The sequence below is a fragment of the Pristis pectinata genome, chromosome 12, assembly GCF_009764475.1.
Source record: "Pristis pectinata isolate sPriPec2 chromosome 12, sPriPec2.1.pri, whole genome shotgun sequence".
In the NCBI taxonomy this organism is placed as follows: Eukaryota; Metazoa; Chordata; class Chondrichthyes; order Rhinopristiformes; family Pristidae; genus Pristis; species Pristis pectinata.
Window position 1 is genome coordinate 15,971,008 of NC_067416.1, and position 26,009 is coordinate 15,997,016.

The 26,009-nt window shown below is 40.6% G+C and overlaps 1 protein-coding gene across 3 annotated transcripts in view; it reads right to left on the reverse strand.

Annotated features, from left to right (window-relative positions):
- Positions 1–26,009, reverse strand: part of tdrd1 (tudor domain containing 1) — a 69,993-nt gene that overhangs the window by 30,507 nt on the left and 13,477 nt on the right. For 2 of the 3 annotated variants that reach the window (XM_052027593.1, XM_052027596.1), the window contains exons 5-12: positions 24,059–24,161; positions 22,969–23,023; positions 15,852–15,953; positions 13,521–13,703; positions 12,388–12,531; positions 2,335–2,497; positions 2,139–2,216; positions 830–973 (exon numbers count right to left, since the gene is read on the reverse strand). In XM_052027593.1, coding sequence (XP_051883553.1) covers positions 830–973; positions 2,139–2,216; positions 2,335–2,497; positions 12,388–12,531; positions 13,521–13,703; positions 15,852–15,953; positions 22,969–23,023; positions 24,059–24,161 — 972 coding nt within the window. The remainder of the gene's footprint in view (positions 1–829; positions 974–2,138; positions 2,217–2,334; positions 2,498–12,387; positions 12,532–13,520; positions 13,704–15,851; positions 15,954–22,968; positions 23,024–24,058; positions 24,162–26,009) is intronic. The other variant, XM_052027595.1, reaches the window with a different exon arrangement.

A 26,009-nucleotide genomic window follows, 5' to 3' on the forward strand; every position in this document is an offset into this window, starting at 1 on the left:
ATGGCGAACACAAGGGGAAATAATTTTAAGGTGATTGGAGGAAGCTATCAGGGGGATGTCAGAAGCAAGTTTTTTTTTAAAACTACATAAAGAGTGGTGGGTGTGTGGAACACACTGCCAGCAGAGGTTGTGGGGGCAGATACTTTAGGGACATTTAAGAGGCTCTTCGAAAGCCACATGAATGATAGAATAATGGAGGGCTATGTGGGAGGGAAGGGTTAGATAGATATTAGAGCAGATAAAATGTCAGCACAACATCATGGGCTGAAGGACCTGTACTGTGCTGTAATGTTCTACGTCCTTTATTTGAATGAGCACTTGTGGGCTGCCCCCAGAACACACTACGCAAAAGATGCATTTCACTGTGTTTGGATGGACATGTGACTAATAAAGATATCTCATCTCAATTTGGTACTTCAAATCCCTCGATTTTTTTCTCAATTTATTTAGCCATTTAACAAGTAGCACTGAATTAACCAATGCAACTTAAAAATTCTAACAGCAATTACAAAAACAGATCATAAACACTTAGATTTTCCATTGGAGCTACAACACAACTTCGTTTTTTTTTGATTGCCTCATGATCTATTCAACAAAACCTCTATTTTGCCATAAGACAAATCATATGTAACGTGACAGACAATATCAGTTAAAAGGTATTTCTTTGGGTATGGCAAGGAGGGACAATGAGCAGAAGGTGATTTCTACTCTTCCTCTGTAAGAAACCCTAGCACACATGGCACAAGAAAGAATAAAATTAAGAATGCTTCATCAACATTACTTAATTCAGAGAAGTAAATAAACTGAAGGGGTGTAAAGTAATTCTCACATCTACGAGCTAGTTGTTGACAGAAGAAGTTGCTTGGTGTTTCAATGTGTGATACAATGACAGCAACGTCTTCAACGCACAAGCTCCCTCCAGGTTCATGCTCTGCCTCATTTTTATTATGTGGCTTTTTGAGGTAATTTTGTCCTTAAAAAAAAATCATTCACATAATTAAGGATTTTTTCTTTAAAAAATACATTAACTTTTAATGTCAGTTAATTATAAAACAAGTAATTTTTAAATGCATTTTAAAAAATATTGTCCAGGATCAACTTAACTTAGTCAAAAGTTAGGACAGGATTTTTCTTTCTATATATTCATAACCTGGACTTCGGTATATAGAACAATTTCAATGATTGCAGTTGAGACAAAATTGTTGAAATGTAGTACAGGAAGTCCCCGACTTACGAACGCCTGTACTTACGAACCGACCTTCGCGGTTGGTTCGTAAGCAGGCCCGGCCCCCTTACGAACAGTCTCAAAAACTGAACTCGTTCATAACCCAGGGACTTCCTGTATACAATGAGGAGGAAAACAAGACTTCACAAAGACCCAAGACAGCCTAGAGAAAAGGTCATTCTCACCGCAAATGAAATTTAATATTGAAACTGAAAGAACAAACTGCAGTGCATGTGTATTTGTCTTTGAAAGCTACTATTAAAAAAGGAAACAGAATGCAAAAACAAGTTATACTGAACTTCTAAAATTCTAGTTAGAACCCAGCTAGAACAAGGCAGTTAATTCTTTATGAAATATACCAAGGGTAGAAAGGTTTTAAAGCCTGTGGGGGAACATATAACATATCCAAGGGGCTGATATCAAGACCACCATCTTTTCTTATTTATATTGATGGTTTAGGTAATTAATAGAATGGTATCAAATACAAGACACTTTACATAGATATGTAGAAAGCAGAAATCTGGAATGGTTCTCCTTCAAATAGTTAGGTTTATCAGAAGGGTTCAAAATAATAAGGTTCAGGCAGAATAAACTGACAGCAAAATCAGTTTTCTGGGCAGAAAGATCAGTAGCCAGCTGCACAGAGTTGGCTTAAACAGGTGAAATTATTGGAACTTTTCTGTGCATTGTTATGAACAACAATGTACTGTCAAAAAGGGTGGTGGATGCTTATTTAATAACTTTCAAGTTGGAATTGGACAATTATTCGAGGGGGAATATTTACAGCATATGGGTAAATAACAACTGAATATCTCACATTAAGTAACTTTTTCCAACAGTCAGTAGCAGCATCTTCGAGCTGTATTATTGAAGAATGATTGCAAGCATTTCAAGTTCTTTAATAGATTCTTACCTGGACCTGCAGTGTTAGTTTCATTATCTCGTGTCACAGTATACTCTTTTTCTAAGATGTACTTCTCTAATAATTTTCCTATAATATAATTTAAACCTAGTATAAATGGATGCAAGCACAAATATACTTGTTTTAAAATTAAAAAAGGATAATCATTGGATAAAATTGTCATTAAGAGGCAAAGGAAAGAAGTTACCAGAAGGCATCACGAGTTCCACAGCAGTACAGGACATATTACTCAATTTCTCAATGATGGTCATGGAGCAAGGCTTCTGTAAAAGCTGAAGCTTGATTGATGAAATGCAGTCTTCATCCCATCTAGTATGCTTTGGGACATTTGCGACACAGCATTTCATTGCCTAGGGTTGAAATTAGGTTTCAAAAGATTTGTACATTTCAACAAACTCAATCAATGCAACTAGCAAAACTTTTAGTATTAAAAGGTTTTTCAAAAAACATCTACTTCCATTCCTCACCCAAAGACAACTACCAATGGTAAGGTCAATTCTCGTCAACTGTCGCCTAGTTGTAAATATAGAACAGAACAATTCAGCGCAGGAACAGACCCTTCAGCCAATCATGATGCCAATTTAAACTAATCCCATTTGCCTGTACCTGGTCTATATCCCTCCATTTCCTGCCTGTTCATGTGCCTGTCTAAGTGCCTTTTAAATGTTGCTATCGTATCAGTTTCCACCATTTCCCTAACAGCTCGTTCCAGGTGCCTACCACTGTATAAACAAACTTGCCCTGTAAATCTCTTCACCTCTCAGCTTAGAGTTACACCTTCTAGTATTTGACATTTCCACCCTGAGAAAAAGACTATCTACCCCATCTATGCCTCTCATAATTTTATACACTTTTATCAGGTTGCCCCTCAGCCTCCAATGCTCCTGAGAAAACAATCTAAGTTTGTCCAACCTCTCCTTATTCCTAATAATCTCAATCCAGGCAACATGTGTGGCACAACCAAAGTTGCCTTTTCCCCCAAAACAGCTGCAATATGAATTTAAAACTTGTGCTCAAAACCCCAACTGATGAAAGTATGCTGTATGCCTTCCTTATCACCCTATCTACTTGTGTTGCCACTTTCAGGGAACTGTGGACTTGTACCCAAAGATCCCTCTGTACATCAATGCTCCTAAAAAGTCTGGTCATTTACTGCATACTTTCTTCTCATACTTGACCTCCCAAAGTGCAACACCTTACTTGTCCAGATTAAACTCCATCTGCTACTTCTCCACCCAACTGTGTTCTTTGATATATGTATATAAATAAAACTCAGCATGGCCTGCTCTCAATCACCTTCATCGCCTCCTCAAAACACAAGTTTGTAAGACATGACTACCCCATACAAAGCTATGCTGACTAATCATTACAAGTCTATGCTTTTCCATATGCGAGTAGATCCTATCCCTAAGAATCTTCTCCAATAATTTCCTACCACTGATGCAAGGCTCAACAGCCTATAACTTCTTGGCTTGTCTCTATTGCCCTTCTTAAACAGAGGCAACTCTATAAAACCCTGGTTAGACCACACTTATGTTCAGTTCTGGTCAACTCACTATAGGAAGGATGTGGAAGCTTTAGAAAGGGTGCAGAGGAGATTTACCAGGATGCTACCTGGATTGGAGAGCATGTCTTAAGAGGATAGGTTGAGCAAGCTAGGGCTTTTCTGAGTGAAGGAGGATGAGAGGTGACCTGACAGGAGGTGTACAAGATGAGACACAGATTGAGTGGACAGCCAGAGAATTTGTCCCAGGGCAGAAATGGCTAACATGAGGGGGCACAATATAAAGATGATTGGAGGAAAGTACAGAGGGGATATCAGAGGTTAAGTTTATTTTTATATACAGAGTGGTGGGTGCGTGAAACGCACTGCCAGGGGTGCTGGTAGAGGCAGATATATTAGTGACATTTAAGAGACTCTTAGATAGGCACATGGATGATAGAAAAATAGAGGCGTATGTGGGACAGAATGGTTAGATTGATCTTAAGAGTAGGTTAAAAGGTTGGCACAACATTGTGGGCTGAAGAGCCTGTAATGTGCTGTAATGTTCTATGAATAACATTGGCTATTCTCCAGTCCTCTGGGACCTCACCTGTGGCTGAAAGGATAAAAATCCCCAATCTCCTCTCAGATTTCAGATTAGTTTGTCATATAACGAAGGAGCAATGAAATTTCTTGCATGGTGAAGCTCAGAGTAAATAGTATGCACTGTAATAATAAATACAGCAACAAGTACTAAACAGAATGGTGCAAAGGTAGTACTGCAATCTGAAGTATCGTAATCTGAAGTAGTGCAGAGAAATGCTGAAGTGACAATAATGAAATAACAAGACGTAGAATTAAAAATCCAAGTACATGGCAGCACTACTAAGAAGGGAATGTGAGAGGCAATTGGTTTAGAAGTCTGATGGCAGTGGGGAAGAAGCTGTTCTTGAGTCTGAATGTCCAGGCTTTCAAACTCTTGTATCTTCTCCCAGAAGGTAGGAGAGAGAAAAAGGGAATGGCCAGGGTGGCAGACATCCTATTAGCCTTCCTGAAATGATTCACTATGAAAATGGACTGGATGGAAGTGACGAGCCTGTAATGGACTGGGCAGTGTTTACCACTCTCCGTAGGTTTTGTCAGTCTAGAGCAGAGCAGAGCAGTTGCCATACCAGACTGAGATGCGACCGGTCAGGATACTTTCTATAGGGCACCTGCAGAAGTTCAAGAAAATCCTCGTGGACAAGCTAAATTTTCTCAGATGCCCATGGAAATATATACATTGACGCACTTTCTTGATTACCACATTGATATGGAGGGACCTGGCGCGGTTGCTGTTGATATGGATGTCTAGGAAGTGGAAGCCATCAACCATCTCTACAGCAGCTCTGTTGATGAGGACAATGCTGTGTTCACTCCCCCTTACTCCACCTCTCCCCCCGACTTCCTTATGTCAACAACCAGCTTTCATCTTGCTGACGTCAAGGGCTAGGTTGTTGTTCTGACACCATGACACAAGGTTCGCAATCTCATTCATTCAAGGTATTCCATCTCATTAGTTGTCGTCAATCTGGCCTATAACAGTGGTGTCATCAGCACACTTAAAGATCAAGTTAGCACTGTATCTGGCCTCACAGTCATGGATATACAGGGAGCAGAGCAGGGGACTGTGCACACAACCCTGGGGAGCACCACTGTTAAGGGTCAGGGTAGGTGACCAATCCTAACCAAAGGTCTCTTGGTCAGCAAGTCTAGAAGCCAGTTGCAGATAGAGGCTCCCAAGGTCCAAGAGCTTAGAGATGAACTTATCAGATATTATGTCTATTAGGTATTAATTTCCTCTCTCAATAAGCTGGAATAGATCTCATCAGGCCCTGGGGACTTAGCCAATTTAAATGTTCTTCAAGAGCCCCAAATCCTCCTCTTTGATATTAAAAATGCCCTAGAATATCAGCATAGCCCTCCCTGATCTTGCTATCCTCCATATCCTTCTCCTTGGTGAATAGTGATGCAAAGTACTTGTTTAGTACTTCATCCACTTGTTCTAGCTCCAGGCACAAATTCCCACCTTTGTCCTCAAGTAGACCTACCCTCTCCCTTGCTTTTATTCCTACTCACCAAGAACATTTCATTGCTCCTTTTAGCCCTCTTGATTCTCTGTTTAATTCCTCTCCAGCATTCCTATTTCTCAAAGACTCTGCTCAAATTTAGCTTCCTAAACCTTAAATACGCTTCCTTTTTCTCTTACTAAATTTGTCACATCCCTCATCATCCAAGTTCCTGAACCTTGCCATCATTGTCTCTCTTCCTCACAGGAATATGTTGGTCTTGAATTCTGACGAGCTGGCCTTTAAGCAACTCCATCATTTGCTGACTTCCCAAATAACAGCTGCTCCCAATGTACTTTCCCAGCTTCTGCCCAATACTGTTGTAGAGTCAGAATAATACAGCACAGAAACAGGCCCTTCAGCCCAACTGATCCGTGCCAACCACAGCATCCCCTCAATAGTCCCAATTGCCTGCATTTGGCCCATAACCCTCCAAGCCCCTCCCCTCCACCTATCTATCCAAGGGCCTCTTAAACACTGCAATTACACCTGCCTCAACTACCTTCTCTGGCAGCCCATTCCAGGCACTCACCACCTTGTGTAAAGAATTTACCTTTCAGGTCCCCTTCAAATTTCTCCCCTTTTATCATGTATCTGTGCCCTCTAGTTTTGGACACCCTAGCCCTGGGGGAAAAGACCATGACCATCCACCTTATCAATACCCCTCATGATGTTATAAACTTCTGAGATTACCCCTCATTCTCTTACACTCCAAGGAATAAAGATCTGACATGGCCAACCTCTCTCTATAACTCAGATCCTCTAATCCAGGTAGCATCTCTGTAAATGTCTTCTGTACCCTCTCCAGCTTGACAATGTCTTTCCTATAACAGTGACCAAAACTGTACACAATACTCCAAGTATGGCCTCACCCACGACTTGTATAACTGCAACATAATGTCCCTACTCCTAAACCCGATGCCCTGACTCATGTAGGACAGCATGCTAAATGCCTTCTTCACTACCGTCTACTTGCGAGGCCACTTTCAACGAACTGTGCACTTGTATTCCCAGGTCCCTGTTCCACAACACTGGTACAGTGAATGGCAGGGTACTGACAAGTCCTACCCTGGTTTGCATGCCCAAAATGCATCACCTTACACTTATCCAAGTTGAAATCCATTTGCTATTCCTCAGCCCATCTCCCTAACTGATTAAGATCTCTTTGTAATTCATTGTAACCTGCTTCGCCATCAATAAGACCCCTTAATTTAGTATCATCAGCAAACTTGCTAATCACGCCATGTACATACATACCCAAATCATTTACATAATGAATGAATAACAGAGGTCCCAACACTGACCCCTGGGGCACCCCACTGGTCACAAGCCTCTAGTCAGAATCAACCTTCAACCATCACCTTCTTGATGAATCTATCAGCTTCCTCTCATTGAGCTAATTTTGAATCAACCTTGCTAGCTCCCCCTGAATCCCATGCTACCTAACCTTCCAGATCAGCCTGCCATTCAGGACCTTGTCAAAGGCCTTACTAAAGTCCATATAGACAACATCCACTGCCCTACCTTTGTCCATCCCCTTAGTTACCTCTTCAAAAAAAATCCAAAAGATTAGTCAGGCCACCCACACACAAAACCATGCTGACTATTCCTGATCAGGCCTTGACTGTCCAAGTGATGATAGATCTTGTCCCTTAGAATTACCCCCAATAACTTCCCTACAACTTAAGTCAGGCTCGCTGGCCTGTAGTTCCTTGGCCTGTCTTTGCTACCCTTCTTAGACCGTAAGACATAAGAGCAGAATTAGGCCATTTGGCCCATCGAGTCTGCTCCACCATTCGATCATGGCTGATTTACTTTTCCCTCTCAACCCCATTCTCCTGCCTTCTCCCTGTGATCTTTGATGCCCTTACCAATGAAGAACTGATTAACTTCCGCTTTAAATACACCCAAATACTTGGCCTTCACAGCTGTCTGTGGCAATGAATTCCACACGTTCACCACCTTCTGGCGGAAGAAATTCCTCCTCATCTGTTCTAAAGGGACATCCTTCTATTCTGAGCCCGTGCCCCTGGTCCTAGACTCTCCCACTACTGGAAACATCCTCTCCATGTCCAGTCTATCCAGGCCTTTCAATATTCAGTAGATTTCAATGAGATTTCCCCCCCCCCCCCCTCATCCTTCCAAACTCCAGTGAGTACGGACCCATCAAATGTTCCTCATATGTTAACCCTCCCATTCCATTCCCAGGATCATTCTTGTAAACGTCCTCTGGACTCTCTCCAATGCCAGCACATCCTTCCTTAGATGAGGCCCAAAAGTGCTCTCAATACTCCAAATGTGGTCTGACCAATGCCTTTTAAAGCCTCAGCATTACATTCTTGCTTTTATATTCTAGTCCTCTTAGAATGAATGCCAACATTGCATTTACCTTCCTTACTACCGACTCAACCTGCAAATTAACTAGGGAATCCTGCATTAGGACTCCCAAGACCCTTTGCACCTCTGATTTTGCTCCCAGTTTAGAGAATAGTCTGAGCCTTTACGCCTTTATTCCTTCTACCAAAGTGCATCACTGTACACTTCCAAACACTGTATTCCATCTGCCACTTTTGCCCATTCTCCCAACCTAAGTTCTTCTGCAGACTCCCTGCTTTCTCAACAATACCTGCCCCTTCACCTATTTTTGTATCATCTGGAAACTTGGCTACAAAGCCCTTAATTCCGTCATCTAGATGGCTAACGTATGTGAAAAGTAGCAGACCCAACACCAACCCCTGCAGAACACCACTAGTCATTGGCAGTCAACAAGGCCCCCTTTATTCCCACTCTTTGCCTTCTTCCAGTCAGCCAATTTTCTATCCATGCTCGTATCTTTCCTGTAACACCATGGGCTCCATTCTTGTTTAGCAGCCTCATGTGCAGCCCCCTTGTCAAAGTCCTTCTGAAAATCTAAGCAAGCAACATCCACCAATTCTCCTTTGTCTATCCCATCTGTTACTTCCTCAAAGAATTCCAACAGATTTGTCAGGCAAGATTTCCCCTTAAGGAAACCATGCTGACTTCAGCCTATTTTATCATGTGCTTCCAAGTACCCTGAAACCTCATCCTTAATAATGGACTAACATCTTACCAACCACTGAAGTCAGGCTAACTGGCCTATAATTTCTTGTCTTTTGCCTCCCTCCTTTCTTAAAGAGGAGAGTGACATTTGCCATTTTCCAGTCCTCTGGAACCATTCCTAAATCTAGTGATTCTTGAGAGATCACTACTAATGCCTCTACAATCTCTTCAGTTACCTCTTTCAGACCCTGGGGGTGTAGTCCATCTGGTCCAGGTGACTTATCCACCTTCAGACCCTTCAGCTTCCGAAGCACCTTCTCCTTAGTAATTGTGACTACACCCACTTCCACCCTGACTCTCAAATTTCTAGCACATTGCCAATGTCTTCCACAGTGAAGACTGACGCAAAATACTTATTTCGTCCACCATTTCTTTGTTCCCCATTACTACCTCTCCAGCATCTTCCAGCAGTCCGATGACCACTCTTGCCTCTTTTACTCTATATCTGAGAAAACTTTTGGTACCCTCTTATATTTTTGGCTAGCTTACCTTCATATTTCATCTTTTCTCCCCTTATTGCTTTTTTAGTTGCCTTCTGTTGGTTTTTAAATGCTTCCCAATCCTCTAGCTTCCCACTAATTTCTGCAATATTGTATACCCTCTCTTTTGCTTTTATGCTGTCTTTGACTTCCCTTGTCAGCCACAGTTGCTTCATCCTCCCTTTAGAATGCTTCTTCTTTGGAATAAACTGATCCTGCATCTTCTGAATTACTCCCAGAAACCCCTGACTTTGCTGCTCTACTGTCATCCCTGCTAGGGTCCCCTTCCAATCAACTTTGGCCAGCTCCTCTCTCATGCCTCTGCAGTTACCTTTTCTCAACTGTAATACCGACATCAGATTTTAGCCCTCCCTCTCAAACTGCAGGGTGAATTCTATCACATTATGATCACTGCCTCTTAAGGGTTCCTTCAGCTCCCTAATCAAATCTGGTTCATTGCACAAAACCAAATCCAGAATTGCCTTTTCCCTAGTGGGCTTGACCACAAGCTGCTCTAAAAAGGCCATCTCGTAGGCATTCTACAAATTCCTTCCCTTGGGATCCAGTGCCAACCTGATTTTCCCCAATCTACCTGTATATTGAAATCCCATGACCACCATAACATTGCCCTTTTTTACCTGTCTTTACTATCTCCTGTTGTAATTTGTACCCCACATCCTGGCTACTATTCAGAGGCCTGTATATAACTCCCAACAGGGAGTTTTTTACCCTTGCAGTTTAAGTCTACCCACAAGGATTTTACATCTTCTGATCCTCAGTCACTTCGAAGGATTTTAAAGTTTTAAATTTAAAAATTTTTAAAAATTTAAAATTTAATTCCTAACTGTGCTATAAGCTCATCTACCTTATTTCGTAAACTGCATGCATTCAAATATAACACCTTCAGTCCTGTATTCACCACCCTCCTCAAATTAGCCTCTTTATTGCCTGAAGTTAAATTCTAGAACAAAGGAAGAACATTAGCCACCCTCCAGTCTTCTAGGACTTAACCAGTGGCTAACGAAGTTAAGATCTCTGTGAGGGCCTCAGCAATTTCTTTGCTGGCCTCCCCTAAGGTCCGGGGGGGGGGGGGGGGCACTTGGTCAGGCCCTGGGGATTTGTCCACCTTAATGTGCTTCAAGGCTGCTAATATCTCCTTCCTCATAAGCATATGATCCAAGACCTCACTACTTACTACCCTCATTTCTCTGGCATCCATGATATTTTCCTTAGTAAACAGATGTGAAATAGACGTTAAAAATCTCAGCCATCTCCTGCACAAAGACCACCAGGGCTACCTAAGAGGACCTAGTTTCTCCCTAGTCGCCCTTTTACTGTTAATAACTGAAGAACCTCTTGAGATTATCTTTAACCTTGCCTGCCAAATCCATCTCATACCCTCTTTTTGCCCTCCTGATTTCCCTCTTAAGCATGGTTTTAAACTTTTTAAATTTGTCATGGGATTCATTCATACCCAGCTGCCTAAACACGATGTATGCTTCCTTTTTCCTGACCAGAGCCTCGATCTCTGTCAGACAGGATCCTCTGAACTTGGTACATCTACCCTTCACCCTAGCAGGAACATGCTGCCCTGTACTCTTGATACAACCCTTTTAAAAGCCTCCCAGTTGCCAATTTTCCTTTGCTTTTAAATAGTCATGCAGTCAACACCAGCTAGATACTGCCTAATGCCCTCAAAGCTAGCCCTGCTCCATTTCAGGACTCTGACTTGTGAATCTGTTCTTTTTTCAAAACTATTTTAAAACTAATAGAATTATGGTCACTGGACCCAAAGTGCTTCCCAAATGTAATCAGCTTTTCCCCCAATTAATCACTCTCCTCCCACCCAGAGGTCCAGTCTTATCCATAACTACCTGAAAACATACAGAGTTTTGATCAGTCCTCCTAAAATCCTTTCCAACAAGTTCCTTTTTCAATACAAGGTCTAGTATGACCCCTTCCTCAGTTGGATTATCTACATACCATGTCAAGAAACCTCCACAATTGAATCCATGACAAAAGATGGAACTATTCTATTTTGATTTAAGACAAATTCCAGAAGTTAGAGTAAATAATAGCTAGAAAAATATTCAGTATCAATACTGCATTCCTTATAGTCTTCCCATGTAAGGATTCAAGCAACCGAGTAAAGTGACATCACTGTACAATTGTGGTATAGATTTCACTTCCGTTCAGAATTGTAGCAGTTTGAAGGAGGTAACATGGTATATATTATTATAAAGCCAGATTTTTAAACACCTTGATAAAGGTGCCATAACAATAAGAGAGGCTAGATCAGTGTTCAGGGATGGAGCAGCAGAATATAGCTAGCAGACCAAGCAAGGTGCAGGAGAGTGGCCAGCTATTCAGAGAGGCAGAATCTGAAGAGCAGTCTCAAAGAACAATGCTTGGGTTACTACTGGTTTATGATTTAAATTTTGGAATTAAGAACAATTTTGAAAATTGCACATTACACCAAATTGGAGAGAGAAATTGCTTTTGAGAGCAAGACCTCAATAAATTACAAAACATGAATAAATTTGCAGAATAAGCATTTAACTGACAAATTAATATCAATATAGTATTAAGTTTTAGTAAGAAAATTAAAGAGGTCGTAACACTTGACATATTAAGTGGAAGAAAAGGATCACTAGGATCTTGGAGTACAAACATATGAAACAGGTACAGGGATTTCCCCATCCCCCAAAAAATCAAGTACAGGGAAATAACTGCTTTGATTTTCAGTTATGCTCGACATATCAAACTATAATAAGATGGCACTTGAATTACTTGGTACAACTAGTATGATTGATGTGTTATAAATAGGAAAGAGGACTGGATAGAAACTGTAGAAAGATTATAAATACAAGGTTTACCTATCAATAAAAAAAGGGTTGGATATATTTCCTTTTCAATAGAGAAGGCTGAGAATTGACTTAATAGGTAGTCTTTGGTAGAAACAGTTCATTTCCACAAGGAAGAACCAAACTAAAGGCCATCAATTTGATGATGATTAATTTAATGGGATGTACAGGAGAAACTTCTTTACCCAGTGAGTGGTGGGAATATGAAATTCACAACCAACTTACACAAGGTGGTGAGAGAGCCATCTCAATGTCCAATAGCTGAATCTTGTTTAGTGGAACAGTTTCTCCATTTCCATAATCAATGTACAGAATATTTGCCTTCTTCTGCGCAATATTCACATCTTGAACTAATGCTCTATACCACTTCTGTAGCAGAGCAACAGGTGGGAAAAAAATACAAATTAAATCTAGATTACCTGTATTACAAACTTCATGCATTACTAACTTGCATTTATGTTGCATACCCTAGCCAATTCCCAGCTCTTGCAATATCCAATGACAAAACCCACTTAGAGACCACTGAAACACAAGCCGCAGCCTGATTCTGCAGCATTCAATGCTGGCGGGCTTAATGCCACAGTGCCAATTTATAGGCACAGTTTCAAGCCTCACCCTTCAGGTGCAAAACTATTGATCCCAATGCAGATGGTATATCATCTTCAAAGGTTTTTTGCTACCATTACTTCTATCAGAGTTTTGTTATTGTCAAACAATTAGATCAAATTAAAAAGCATATTTGGCTGTTCATTTTCAAAAATAAATATCAGATCTGAAAGAACAATAGTTGCAATCTGTGCATAGTAGTTTACCCTGTGAATACATGATCTAAAACAGCTTTAAGATATAAAAATAACTCCCCTAGACCTTTTAGGTTTTGAGAAATCAACTTCCTTTTGCATTTAGTTAGTATAGTATTTCATTGAACTGGAAAATGAATCAATTCACAGTGCACTACCCTTAGCAGAAGCACCAAAAGAGTGTAAATATTAGCCAAGGATGGTATCAGTTGGCTGTGGTAGTTCCATAGGCAAATAATCTGAAATTAGCCTGTAAAGTTAACGAAAATAGTTGAGTACCACCAACATCAAGTTGTAATCTTTTCTGCAACCAAAAATCCAATTCCATAAACACCACTACTAAATTTAACATGCTTTAATCCACTCAAAAATATTTTCATCAGCACTACCTAAATGTTACCAAATTAAAATTTGTCATATCATTTCACCCTCACTATTTTATACCAACTTCAATTAAACAGCTCAATTGTTAAATATATGTTTTCAACCAACAGCCTTAGTTTTGGCTGTTAAAAGTTTTGGCTCTATTTGATATCTGTAGATTTAGTTTTTTTTTACCTGATCCCCTGAAAATTTTGCTGCACATATTTCTCCTTCATCTGGCATATAGTCATCCAGGTTATTCACATTGGCAAAGGCCTCCATCAGTGATAATTCAATTGCTCTTAAAGCCTCAAAATTTTCCAGAGTGAGTATTTGCACATAAAACTCATTTGGGTCTTTGAATTCTGTAACAACAATCTGGAAGAATTAAAATTTCAATAATCATTCCATATCTCAAAATGTACTTTAAAAGAACATGTAATTTCTGGCTGAGTTTCAAATTCATAGGCACAAACCGACAAGAATAGTATCTCAAATGCAAGAGTGCTTTAATTGTTCTAATTGCACGGAATTCTTAAAAGGGATCAGTGGAAAGCAAGATAAATCAGCTAGAATACATCCTTCCATAATCAACACATTCGTATGGGCAAGGCTGAAGGGAGGCAAAAATGTTGCTTTGTAATAATGCTACTTAAAAGTTTTAAACAACTAAATGTGCAGTAAAAACCAAGAACTTTTCAATAAGTCCTAACACAGGTATTAGATGCCCCTGTTGACTATTTTGACATATATCATTAGTTAGAAATCAAGGATACCAGAACGAAATGAACTGCACTCATGTTTGGACAACTCCCTTACACAAGTCAGTTGAAAAATGACGATTACCTCTACTCAAATTGTGGAGCTTGTTACGGACTCAGTGAAAGTCCCTTTAAGATAGAGAGTGTGTGTGTGGGGCGTGCTTACGTCAATAGAAGATAAAGGACGTAATGACGTTGTTGAAGTAGTAAGAAGAAGAAGGAAGAGAGAGAGAAGGGAGAGAGACACCAGCCTGCTTGTTTTCTCTATCGATGGATGAGAAACAATAACTGTGTTTGCCACTGAAATCCATGTATGGAAGTTGGAAGTAATCCGGTGGAGTTCACTTTGTTGCTGACCTGTAGAAGGAAACAGGTATTTGTATGTGGACGACCACGGTTCGGATGCTTTTCGGGGTGAGGAAGTCACTACCGAGTAAACACTGGAGTGTCGTTTGGGTTCCATCGTGGAACATTTGGATTTCGTATGTACTCTCTCTATGTTTTTCTACATCTACATCTTATCTTCAGACAACGGTGGTTGTTGAAGAAGCCCTTGCTCATGTTTCACCTTATGGCTTGCGGAACTGAACTTTAAGAACCATTCAGGAACTGGGAGTTTTGGACTTTGTCACACACACACACACGAAGAGTTTAGTTTTGGGGTTAACGTTCGAGGTTTAACATTCTTGAATTCTAACATACTAACATTTTTTTTAACTTTTATTTTACGTATTATCATAAGTAGTGATTAATAAAATAGTTTTTAACACTGAATCATGCTCAGTGTGTTTCTTTTGTTGCTGGTTCGTGACAAGCTGCTCTGGAATTGGAAGACAGGTAACAAATCAACACCGTAATTTGACCAAGTCCCCAAGAGAGGGAATGAGAAATGGATATTAGTGAAATAGGAGCTGGATATTCTATCTTCCCAGACTGGAAAGAGCCAGTCTATATAGTTCTCATGGCAATCCAGCAGTCAAAATCCACTTGTAAATGAATCAAGTTATAACAGCTGTTAAAGATTGGAAGAGATAAAATTATGAGAAGCATAGATCTGATAGATAGTCAGAGTCCTTTCCCCCCCCAGGGAAGAACAATCTAGAATTTAAGACAGAGGTCCTGCAATCATAGAACAGTACAGCACTGGACAGGCTGTAAAATGTCCTCCTCCATTCTTTTCATATTCATATGTTTACCTAAAAGCCTCTTAAAATCCACCAAACTGCCTGATTCCACTACTACCCTGGCAATCCATTCCAGGCACCTACTACTTTTGGCGTAAAAAAACTTGCCCTTCACATCACCTTTAAATTTCCCCCCTCAAAACTTAAAGCATGTCTTCTGGTATTTGACATTTCTACCCTGGGGAAAAGATTCTGACTGCCTACCCTATCTATGCCTCTTATAATTTAAAAAACCTCTATCAGGTCTCCCCTGAAACATTAGGAGCCAGGTAATATCTCTTCTGCTCTACAATGTGCCTTAATCTCACTATATAATCATATTCTACTTCATGCAAGTTTTATTTTTTGCATTAATAATCTTAGTGATCACATTGCAATAGATTTTCTTGAACTTTTCAGACACCAAACCAAAATCATTTTACCTCAAACAAACTAAATTTTGCACAGGAAATCAGATCTTGGCAAAACAAACTAAGAGGTTCAAATGAAGATATCTTTAATTTTAAAGATGGAAATGCAAGATGACAGGAGAAAAGATAATCTAATCATAGTAACAATTGGAAAATAGGAAGAACTTTTACCTGCAAATTTGATTCTTTTGGCAGTTCCTTGCATCTCAGGTCACTTAATTTAATTTTCTTTGCCATTTTCTTGGTATTCACGCACAGAGAAGATTTAATCTGCTAAAAATTTATAGATTAATTGAATGATGACCAATATTGCATTACTTTTAACTGCATTGTAACCCCAACTAATTGCTGTTTTGATTAAACAAAACATTACAATTTCATACCGAGGACAATCTTAAAATATTCAAGCCAAATGGAAACTTTCCTGGCCTTCTGTAGTGATGGAGGAAATCCACTGATTCTCATTCCTTATTACAAAAGAATTCTTTAACAGTTATGTCACAGCAATTTCTTTTTCTCAATGAGATGGTTTTGTTGTCACTAAATATATCTATGCTTGTATTTAATAAATTCAAAGTTATTTGCAACTCCAAGTAAACAACTGCTTTTCAACATGTTTCTCCAAGCAAATATTTCAAAATCAAGTGTTGGAAACATTTAGCAAATCAGGGTGCATTTCGAAAGAGCAAAAAAAAGTTAGAACCTCAGTTTTAACAACCTGTAACATTCATCTTGTTATCGAGTCATAGACCTATACCACACAGAAACAGGCCCTTCAGCCTAACTCATCTGTGCCAACCAAGTTGCCTAACTGAGCTAGTCCCATTTTCCTGCATTTGGCCCATATCCCTCTAAACCTTTCCTACCCACGTAACTGTTTAAATGTCTTTTAAGTGTCATAATGATACCTGCCTCTACCATTTCCTCTGGTAGCTCATTCCATATACTCGCCTTCACGTGTGGAAAAGTTGCCCCTCGGGTCCCTCTCAAGTCTTTCCCCTCTCACTTTAAACCTATGCCCTCTAGTTTTGGACTCCCCTACCCCAGGAAAATGACTTCAGCTAGTCACTTTATCTATGCCCCTCATGATTTCATAGACCTCTATAAGGTCACCCCTCAGCCTCATGTGTTCCAGGGAAAGATGTCCTAGTCCATCCAACCTCTCCTCATAACTCATGGCCTCCAGTCCTGGTAACATGTTCACATATCTTTTTTGCATCCTCTCTAGTTTAATGACATCCTTCCTTTAGCAGGGCAACCAGAAATGTACACAGTACTCCAAAATGTGGCCATACCAATGCCTTATATAGCAGTAACATGTACCAACTCATACTCAATATTTTGACTTTCTTCACCACCCTACCTGTGTCACCACCTTCAAGGAACTACGTACCTGCACCTCACCAATTTTAGTGTCATCCATAAACTTACTAACCAGGACACCTACATTCTCACTCAAATCATTAATATAAATGATTAACAGCAGACCCAGCACTGCTCTCTGCAGCACACCTTCTCCTCAGTTCTGACTCAACCTATGCAATTTGCAGCATTTCCTGATTTGTTTGCATCTCACAGCTGTATCTTGTATATAATATCGATTTAGACTAAAGTCATTTGCTTTAGACCATGTTTCAATTGGAGTGCAAGTGTTAACAAATTCCACATTCATCTGTGTCCACCTGCTTGTGAATTTCCAACTCCTTTCTCTTTTTTTAAAAACCCACTATTGCTCTCCTACAGGCTCTCCTGTAATTTCTCATTTATTTGTCCCTCCATTATTTGACCCATCAGCTTTGAAAAGAGGAGAGTCTGTGTGTGCGCTTGTGAATTTCACCTTGCCAGAGTTGGGAGTTGGAGCTTTGAAAAGAGAGTCTCAGACCTCTCTGATAGCTACATCTGCACGAGGTACATCCAGCTGTAGCTCCTTAGACCGTATCAGGGAACTGGAGATGCAGCTGGATGACCTTCGGGTCCTATGGGAGGACAAGTTAATAAGAGCAACAGGGAGGAAGTCATTTCTAAGCTGCAGAAGGCAGGTAGCTGGGTGTCTGTCAGGAGAAGGAGAATAGGCTGGTAGTACAGAGTTCCCCTGTGGCCATTCCCCTGAATAACAGGTATACCCCTTTGGATACCGAGGGGCCGACCTACCGGGGAAAGCCGCAGTGACCAGGTCTCTGGCATTGAGCTTGGTTGTATGGTGCGTGGGGGTTGGAAAGAGGAGAACAGTAGTGATAAGGGATTCAATAGTAAGGGGGGCAGACAGGACATTCTGTGGACGTGAAAGAGACTCCTGGATGGTACGTTGCCTTGCAAGTGCAGGGTTAGGGACGTTTCAGATCGGGTCCGCAGTATTCTTAAGGGGGAGGGTGAACAGCCAGAGGTTGTGGTACATATTGGTACCAATGACATAGGTAGGAAAAGAGATGAAGTCCTGAAGAAGGAATATAGGGAGCTAGGTTGGAAGCTGAAAAGCAGGACCTCAAGGGTAGTAATCTCTGAATTGCTGCCTGTGCCAGTAAAGGTAAGAATAGGTTGATCTGGCAGATGAATGTGTGGCTGAGGAGTTGGTGCAGGGGGCAGGGTTTCAGATTTGTTGATCATTGGGATCTCTTCTGGGGAAGGTACGACCTATACAAAAGGGACAGGTTACACCTGAACTGAAGGGGGACCAATATTCTTGTGGGCAGGTTTGCCAGAGCTGTTGGGGAGCGTTTAAACTTGTTCAGCAGGGGGATGGGAACCCAAGTGATAGGTCAGAGGTTGGTGCATTTAGTGTACAAGTAGATGCAGCATGTAGAAAGACTGAGGAAGGGCAGGCAGTTGAAAGGGCAAAATTGCAGTCAGTTGGATGGGCTGAAGTGTGTCTACTTTAATGCAAGTAGTATCAGAAACAAGGGTGATGGACTTAGAGCATAGGTAAGTACATGGAACTACGACATGGTGGCCATTACAGAGACTTGGCCATCACAATGGCAGGAATGGCTGCCTGGATATCTGCAGTTTAGATGTTTCAAAAGGGACAAGGATGGAGGTAAAAGAGGTGGTGGAGTGGCTTTGCTGATCAGGAACAGTATCACAGCTGTAGAAAGGGAGGACGTCCTGGAGGGATCATCCACTGAATCAGTGTGGGTGGAAGTCAGAAACAGGAAGGGAGCGACCACTTTATTGGGAACATTCTCTGGTCATTGACTTCAGGAAAGGGGGCAGTGTACATGCACCTGTCTACATCAATGGTGCTGAGGTCGAGAGGGTTGACAGCTTCAAGTTCCTGGGAGTGAACATCACCAACAGCCTGTCTTGGTCAAATCACGTAGATGCCATGGCCAAGAAAGCTGACCAGCACCTCTACTTCCTCAGGAGGCTAAAGAAATTTGGTTTGTCCCCTTTGACTCTCACCAACTTTTACCGATGCATCATAGAAAGCAGCTTATCTGGATCTATCACAGCTTGGTATGGCAATTGCTCTGCCCAGGACCTCAAGAAACTGCAGAGTTGTGGATACAGCCCAGCGCATCATGGACATCAGCTTCCCCTCCTTGGAGTGTCTTTACCTCTCGTTGTCTTGAAGCAGCCAGCATAATCAAAGACCCCACCTACCCGGGACATTCTTTCTTCCCTCCTCTTCCATCAGGTAGAAGATACAGGTGCCTGAGGGCATGTATCACCAGACTCAAGGACAGCTTCTACCCTGCTGTGATAAGACTATTGAACGGTTCCCTTATATAATGAGATGGACTATGACCTCACGATCTACCTTGTTGTGACCTTGCACTTTATTGCACTCTTTCTGTAGTTGTGACACTTTACTCTGTACTATTTTTACTTGTACTATATCAATGCACTTTGTACTAACTCAATGTAACTGCACTGTGTAATGAAGTGACCCGTACAATCGGTTTGTAAGACAAGCTTTTCACTGTACCTCAGCGCAAGTGACAATAATAAACCAATAGCCCCCAATAGCAGCAGAGACACTGAGGAGCAGATCTGGAGGCAGATTTTGGAGAGCTGCAAAAATAACAGGGCTGTTGTCATGGGCGATTTCAACTTCCCCAATAGTGATTGGTACCTCCTTAGAGTAAAGGGGATAGATGAGGCAGAGATCGTTAGGTGTATCCAGGAAGGATTCCTGACAGTATGTGGACAGACCGACTAGAGGAGAGGTCACATTGGACCTGGTACTAGGCAATGAGCCTGCTCAGGTTTCAGATCTCTCAGTGGGAGAGCATTTTGGAGACAGTGACCATAACTCCTTGACCCATAGCCTTGGAGAGGGATAGGAGCCGACAATGGGGGAGGGGGAATTATGATGCTATTAGCAGGAACTTGGGAGCATAAATTGGGAACAGATGTTCTTGGGGAAGTGCACAATAGAAATGTGGAGGTTGTTTAGGGAGTACTTGCATGGGGTACTGGATAGGTTTGTCCCATTGAGGCAGGGTAAGGATGGTAGAGTGAAGGAACCATGGTTGACGAGACAGAAGACATAAGAGGAAGAAAGAAGCTCACCCAAAGTTCAGAAAGCATGGATCAGACAGGGCTCTGGAGAGTTACCAGGTAGCCAGGAGGGAGCTTAAAAATGGACTTAGGAGAGCTAGAAGGGGGCATGAAAAGGCCTTGGCTGGTAGGAATAAGGAAAACCAAGGTGTTCTACACATACATGAAGAATAGAAGGATGACTAGAGTGAGGGTACGACCGATTAGGGATAAAAGAGGAAACATGTACCTGGAGTCAACAGCGTGGGGAGGTCCTTAATGAATACTTTGCTTCAGTATACACCAGTGAGAGACCTTGACATTTGTGAGGATGGCATACAACAAGCTGATATGCTAGGGCACATTGACTTGAGGAAAGAGGATGTGCTGGAACTTTTGAAAAACATTAGGATAGATAAGTCACCAGGGCCAGGCAGGATACATCCAAGGTTGTTATGGAAAGCGAGGGAAGAGATTGCTACCCCGTTGGCAATGATCTTTGCATCCTCACTGGCCACAGGAGTAGTGCCAGATGATTGGCAGGTGGCAAATGTCGTTCCTTTAAGAAGGGGAGTAGGGATAACCCTGGGAATTACAGACCAGTGAGTCTTACTTCAGTGGTGGGCAAATAATGGGATAAGATTCTTAGAGACAAGAATTATGGGCATTTGGAGAAGCATAGGCTGATTAGGGACAGTCAGCATGGCTTTGTGAGCAGCAGGTCGTGCCTCACGAGCATGATTGAATTCTTTGAGGATGTGACAAAGCACATTGATGAATGTACAGCAATGGATGTGGTGTACGTGGATTTTTAGCAAGGTATTTGATAAGGTTCCTCATGGAAGGCTCATTCAGAAAGTCAGGAGGCATGGGACCCAGGGAAACTTGGCTGTGTGGATTCAGAATTGGCTCACCCATAGAAGACAGAGGGCAGTTGTAGATGGAGCATATTCTGCCTGGAGGTCGGTGACCAGTGGTGTTCTGCAGGTATCTGTTCTGGGACCCCTACTCTTTGTGATGTTTATAAATGACGGATGAGGATGTGGAAGGGTGGGTTAGCAAGTTTGCTGATGACACCAAGGCTGGTGGTGTTGTGGATAGTGTAGAAGCTTTCTGTATGTTACAACAGCACATTGATAGGATGCAGTGCTGGTTTGAGAAGTGGCAGAAGGAGTTCAACCCAGAAAGGTAAGAAGTGATACACTTTGGGAGATTGAAATTGAAGGCAGGATACAAGGTTAATGGCAGGACTCTTAGTAGTGTAGAGGAACAGAGGGATCTTGGCGTCCACATCCACAGATCCCTCAAAGTTGCTGCACAGGTTGAGAGGGTTGTTAAGAAGGCGTATTGTGTGTTGGCCTTCATTAGTCAGGGTATTGAGTTCAAGAGTTGCAAGGTAATGTTGCAGCTCTATAGAACTCTGGTTAGACTACACTTGGAGTATTGTGCTCCGTTCTGGTTATCTCAATATAGGAAGGATTGTGGAAGCTTTAGAGAAGGTGCAGAGGAGATTTACTGGGATGCTACCTGGATTGGAGAGCATGTCTTATGAGGATAGGTTGAGAGAGCTAGGGCTTTTTTCTTTGGAGAGGAGGATGAGAGGTGACTTGATAGAGGTGTACAAAGTGATAAGAGGCATAGATCGAGTGGACAGAGACTTTTTCCTAGGGTGAAAGTGGCTTATGAGGGGGCATAATTTTAAGGTGATTGAAGGTACAAAGGGGATGCCAGAGGTAAATTGTTGTTTGTTTTTATTTTATACACGGAGTGGTGGGTGCGTGGAACACACTGCCAGCAGAGGTGGCGGAGGCAGATACATTAAAGACATTTAAGGGATTCATAGAGAGCCACATGAATGATAGAAAAAATAGAGGGCTATGTGGAAGGGAAGGGTTAGATAGATCTTAGAGCAGGATAAAATGTCGGCACAACATTGTGGGCCAAAGGGCCTGTACTGTGCTATGTTCTATGTTCTTTCCCCAATCACAGCATTTCCATTCTTCTATGTTCTTGCCATTTTTACATCAACAGGTTATATTTACAGAACATGTTTAATGTACGAGAGATTTAACATACTTCCCAGAAACTATCAAACAAACCTGAGCCAAAGGAAATAGGAAGTGACTAAAAGCTTGGTCACAGAAGTTCTCAGGACATATTAAAGGGCAGAAAATAAGCAAGGTTGAAGAATCAGTAGTCATTGATGGTTCCATGGATCTGGGGTGGGAGTAGTCGGGAGGGATGGGAGTAGTGGATGCAGGGGGAAAGGATGCCAGAATTGAAAATAACAATGAATCCCAGTGGTTTGTAGAGCTATAGATTACAGAATTGGGAAGGAGAGGACATGACATGATTTAAATGCAATTATTTGCTACGAAGAAGTGACTGCTGGTGAGCTAGCATGAAGGTGATAGGTGTGCAGAGATACAGCACATAAAAATGCAAGCAGCAGAATTTTGGATAACCATGTTCATACGAAGTGAAATTGCTCGAAGAGGATTGAAACAATTGTGTTTGAAGGTGAAAAAAGCAAAATTAACAGCTTCAGATGGACTGATGCAGAAACCAAGGTAAATGATGTTATGGAATTGGAAGTGGACGTGTCATTCTAACGAAAGCTCATTGAGGTCAAATAAAACAAAGCTTATGGTCAGCCACAAGAGTGGTCAGCGAGACTTTCAGCTACTGAACACTGAAAGTTGTTCTGGACTCAATCAATAAAGCATTTTTTCCTCAACCATGAGAAGGCTTAAACATTAATCTACTTAATATTCTTCTGTAGTCAAAACATTAAACAAAATGATATCACCTTGTATTCCATGGGCATCTTTTCTTTGGGTAACCTCAAGTGGTCCTCAGGCTTACTGTTAAATTCAAAAAAATGTTGGGTAAGTTTTTTTCAAAAATATACTGAATGATCAAGATTTTAATTCGTGACACATCTCACATCTACCATTTTAACTAAAAACAAAGGTTTATATTTTCCTCTCAGCAAACAAAGCACATCAGCTAGCTTTGCAACAGCATATTTAGTCAAAGTGTACTTTGATTAAATGAAGAAATAAATCTAACAGTAATGAATGAATGCATTCTCCTGTTAGCTGAGGACCGTGTATTTTAGAATTCTAATATGCACAAGTGCCAAGATGAAAAAAACTTGTAAAAGCAATTATAAAAGAAAAACTTCTGTGCAGAATTTAATTTAATATTTGCTTTCATTTCCTACTGAACATTAGAAGCTCTCAAAACGTTCCATTAAACTGCTATACCTGCCATCCCAATAGTTTGTCACTTCAGACATTTTTAGAAAATAAAATCCAAGTATATAATATTTACTCTAATGGCAGTTCTATTAATTTTACGTAGCATATTTATCAGCACAAGGCTTACCCTTGCACAAAACATGGAGGAAAAACATCTTCTCAAATGTCTCTCTCAATTTTATTTAAATATTATTTGGTCTAAACATAACACGCAACCTTTGTAGGAAATGAGATAAATAAAAAAGACTGACCTTATCTCAAACAAATCTCAAATGTTTTTTTAAAAAAAACACAAATGGTTGCAACCACTCTAGATCAGTTTGTTCCGTGGACAAATAAATAGACAAGTTATTAAAATCTGAAACACATACACATCCCATAAGTTCTTCCAGCAGCTGCAAAACACATCCACTGAAGATGGTGCCAACATATTGCTACCACAGGGAAATTCTATTTTAAAAACCCATTTATCAGATTCTTCTCTGAAGAGCTATATGGACTCATCTCATTTATTTGCCTGCAATGCATGATGAGCATGTCTGACCATGAAACAGATGTTCAAGTGTTAAAGTTAACTTTAACTCTGTCAAGAACAAGCAGGAGTAACATTATTGAAATTGAATCATTCTAACATACAGTGGTTTTGGTGGTTTACAAAGTGATCTGTGGACTGGCCAATCAATCTTCTGGCACTTGAGTGAACAATATGCTTGCTTGCACTGTGAACATCGATTTGAACCTAAAATAAATTAGCAAAAAAGAGAAACACAGTTCAAAGGCAGAAAAAAAACACTGATTCCATATAATTAAACATTTAATAGTGCCATTTTACAAAAACAAACACCCAAAGAGATGGGGTTAGTTCTACACTTCAACAGATTAGCACTGCTCTCTCACCACCACCATGGCTGGGAAACACAAACCCCTCCTTGACCTACATCTCAGATTGCTAGGCAGTCTCAGTCCTATTTGGGTTGCAGATGTGCTCCCAACCCCATGAACATTAAGGAGACTCCCACCTTAACCATCATCCTTATGTCTTACTCCTGAAACCATCACAGCTATTTTTTGTCACCTTACAGCTTGCCAAGCCATTCTTTAAACTTTAGACCATCTAAATCTACTGCCCATATTCAATGCTACATTAAGTCAATTTTACCCATGACCTCTGCTTTCTGGTCTATATTGGCTCCTAGTTAACTAATGCCTCTGAACTCAATATTGGTCTCATTCTTCTATATTTCTGTAATCTAGAGACTGAGAAATCTGCATTTTTTTGATTCTGCCATTTTGCATTTCCCTTCTGCCTTCACACTGCCAAAGACAACTCCACCTTCAATTATCTAGGCCTGAAGCTGTGAAATTCTTTTGCAATAATCAGAATATTTTAACTTTTTTTTTACTTTAAAGTCCTTCAAACAATCTTATACCTGCACCAAGCTATTCAACAACCCTCCCAAAATCTATTGTCTTGGTGTTGCTTTTATCCAAAACATGCCTAAATGCTGAAGGGAATTTTATTAGCCTAACAATCTTTCATAATATAAATGCTTTTTAAACCAAGTTGTTATTGAAGCAAATTTTGTTTTTAAATCTCTCACATATCATTCTGAATGAAGACTCCGCATGGCTTTCCAGAGCAGTACTATCCTTGAGGAAACAAGTCACAAATATTTTGAATAGTTACCAATATCCACAAGAGAACAAAAAGCTCAACATAAGGAATGTAATTTTCCACCTATTATTGCTTCTTTTCATTCCTTTCACTATTACTTTCTTTCCTATGCTTTTCCCACCAAAACTTGCATATGCTTTCCACCAATCAACATCCTTCAAAAAAAAACTTTATCCAAATTTTAACTACCACAGGATCAGGTGGCAAAAAGTAAACAAATACATTATCTGAAATAAAATATTGAAATACAATTCCAAATGCAACTTTAAATTTATTGTAACAGAAAATGCTAGAAACAGTCAGCAGGTCAGGGAACATCTGTGATAAGAAAAGCATTTCATATTGAAGACCCTTTGTCAAAAATGGGAAAGAAAAGATTTTCAAAAAAGCCTTGTAGAGTGACTGCAGTGGTTTTTTTTGGAGAATCTAATATGTGTCAGGCCAAAAAGATCCAATCTGCATTGTATGACTTTATAAATAACACATTCTGTTTCAAAGAGCAAACTGGTGACACTTTCTCATATTACATTAGGGAAACACACCATTTCATTGGAATGCTCCAAAATGAATATCAAAGGTGATATAAATATAGATATTTATATAGGCATCTGCTCAGCGATAGCACTTGCTCATCCTGTTAAACAATTCAGCACAATCAATCATGAATTCAGCACAATCTACGATTTCATTTTAGTGCAATTCTAACAGCTCACTCCAATGTTAGTGCTGTAACCTCAGATGAAATGAAGCCAGTCATTCGTGGTGGACAAATGATCCCATACAAAATTCTGAACAAAACACCATTACTAGGAAAAGATTTCACAGGAATGTGGTTGACAATAGAGTAACTGCCCACTAGTGTCTACATGGGGAGAACTGTCATACAAACTAGTCAGTTACTGGATTTCTGTG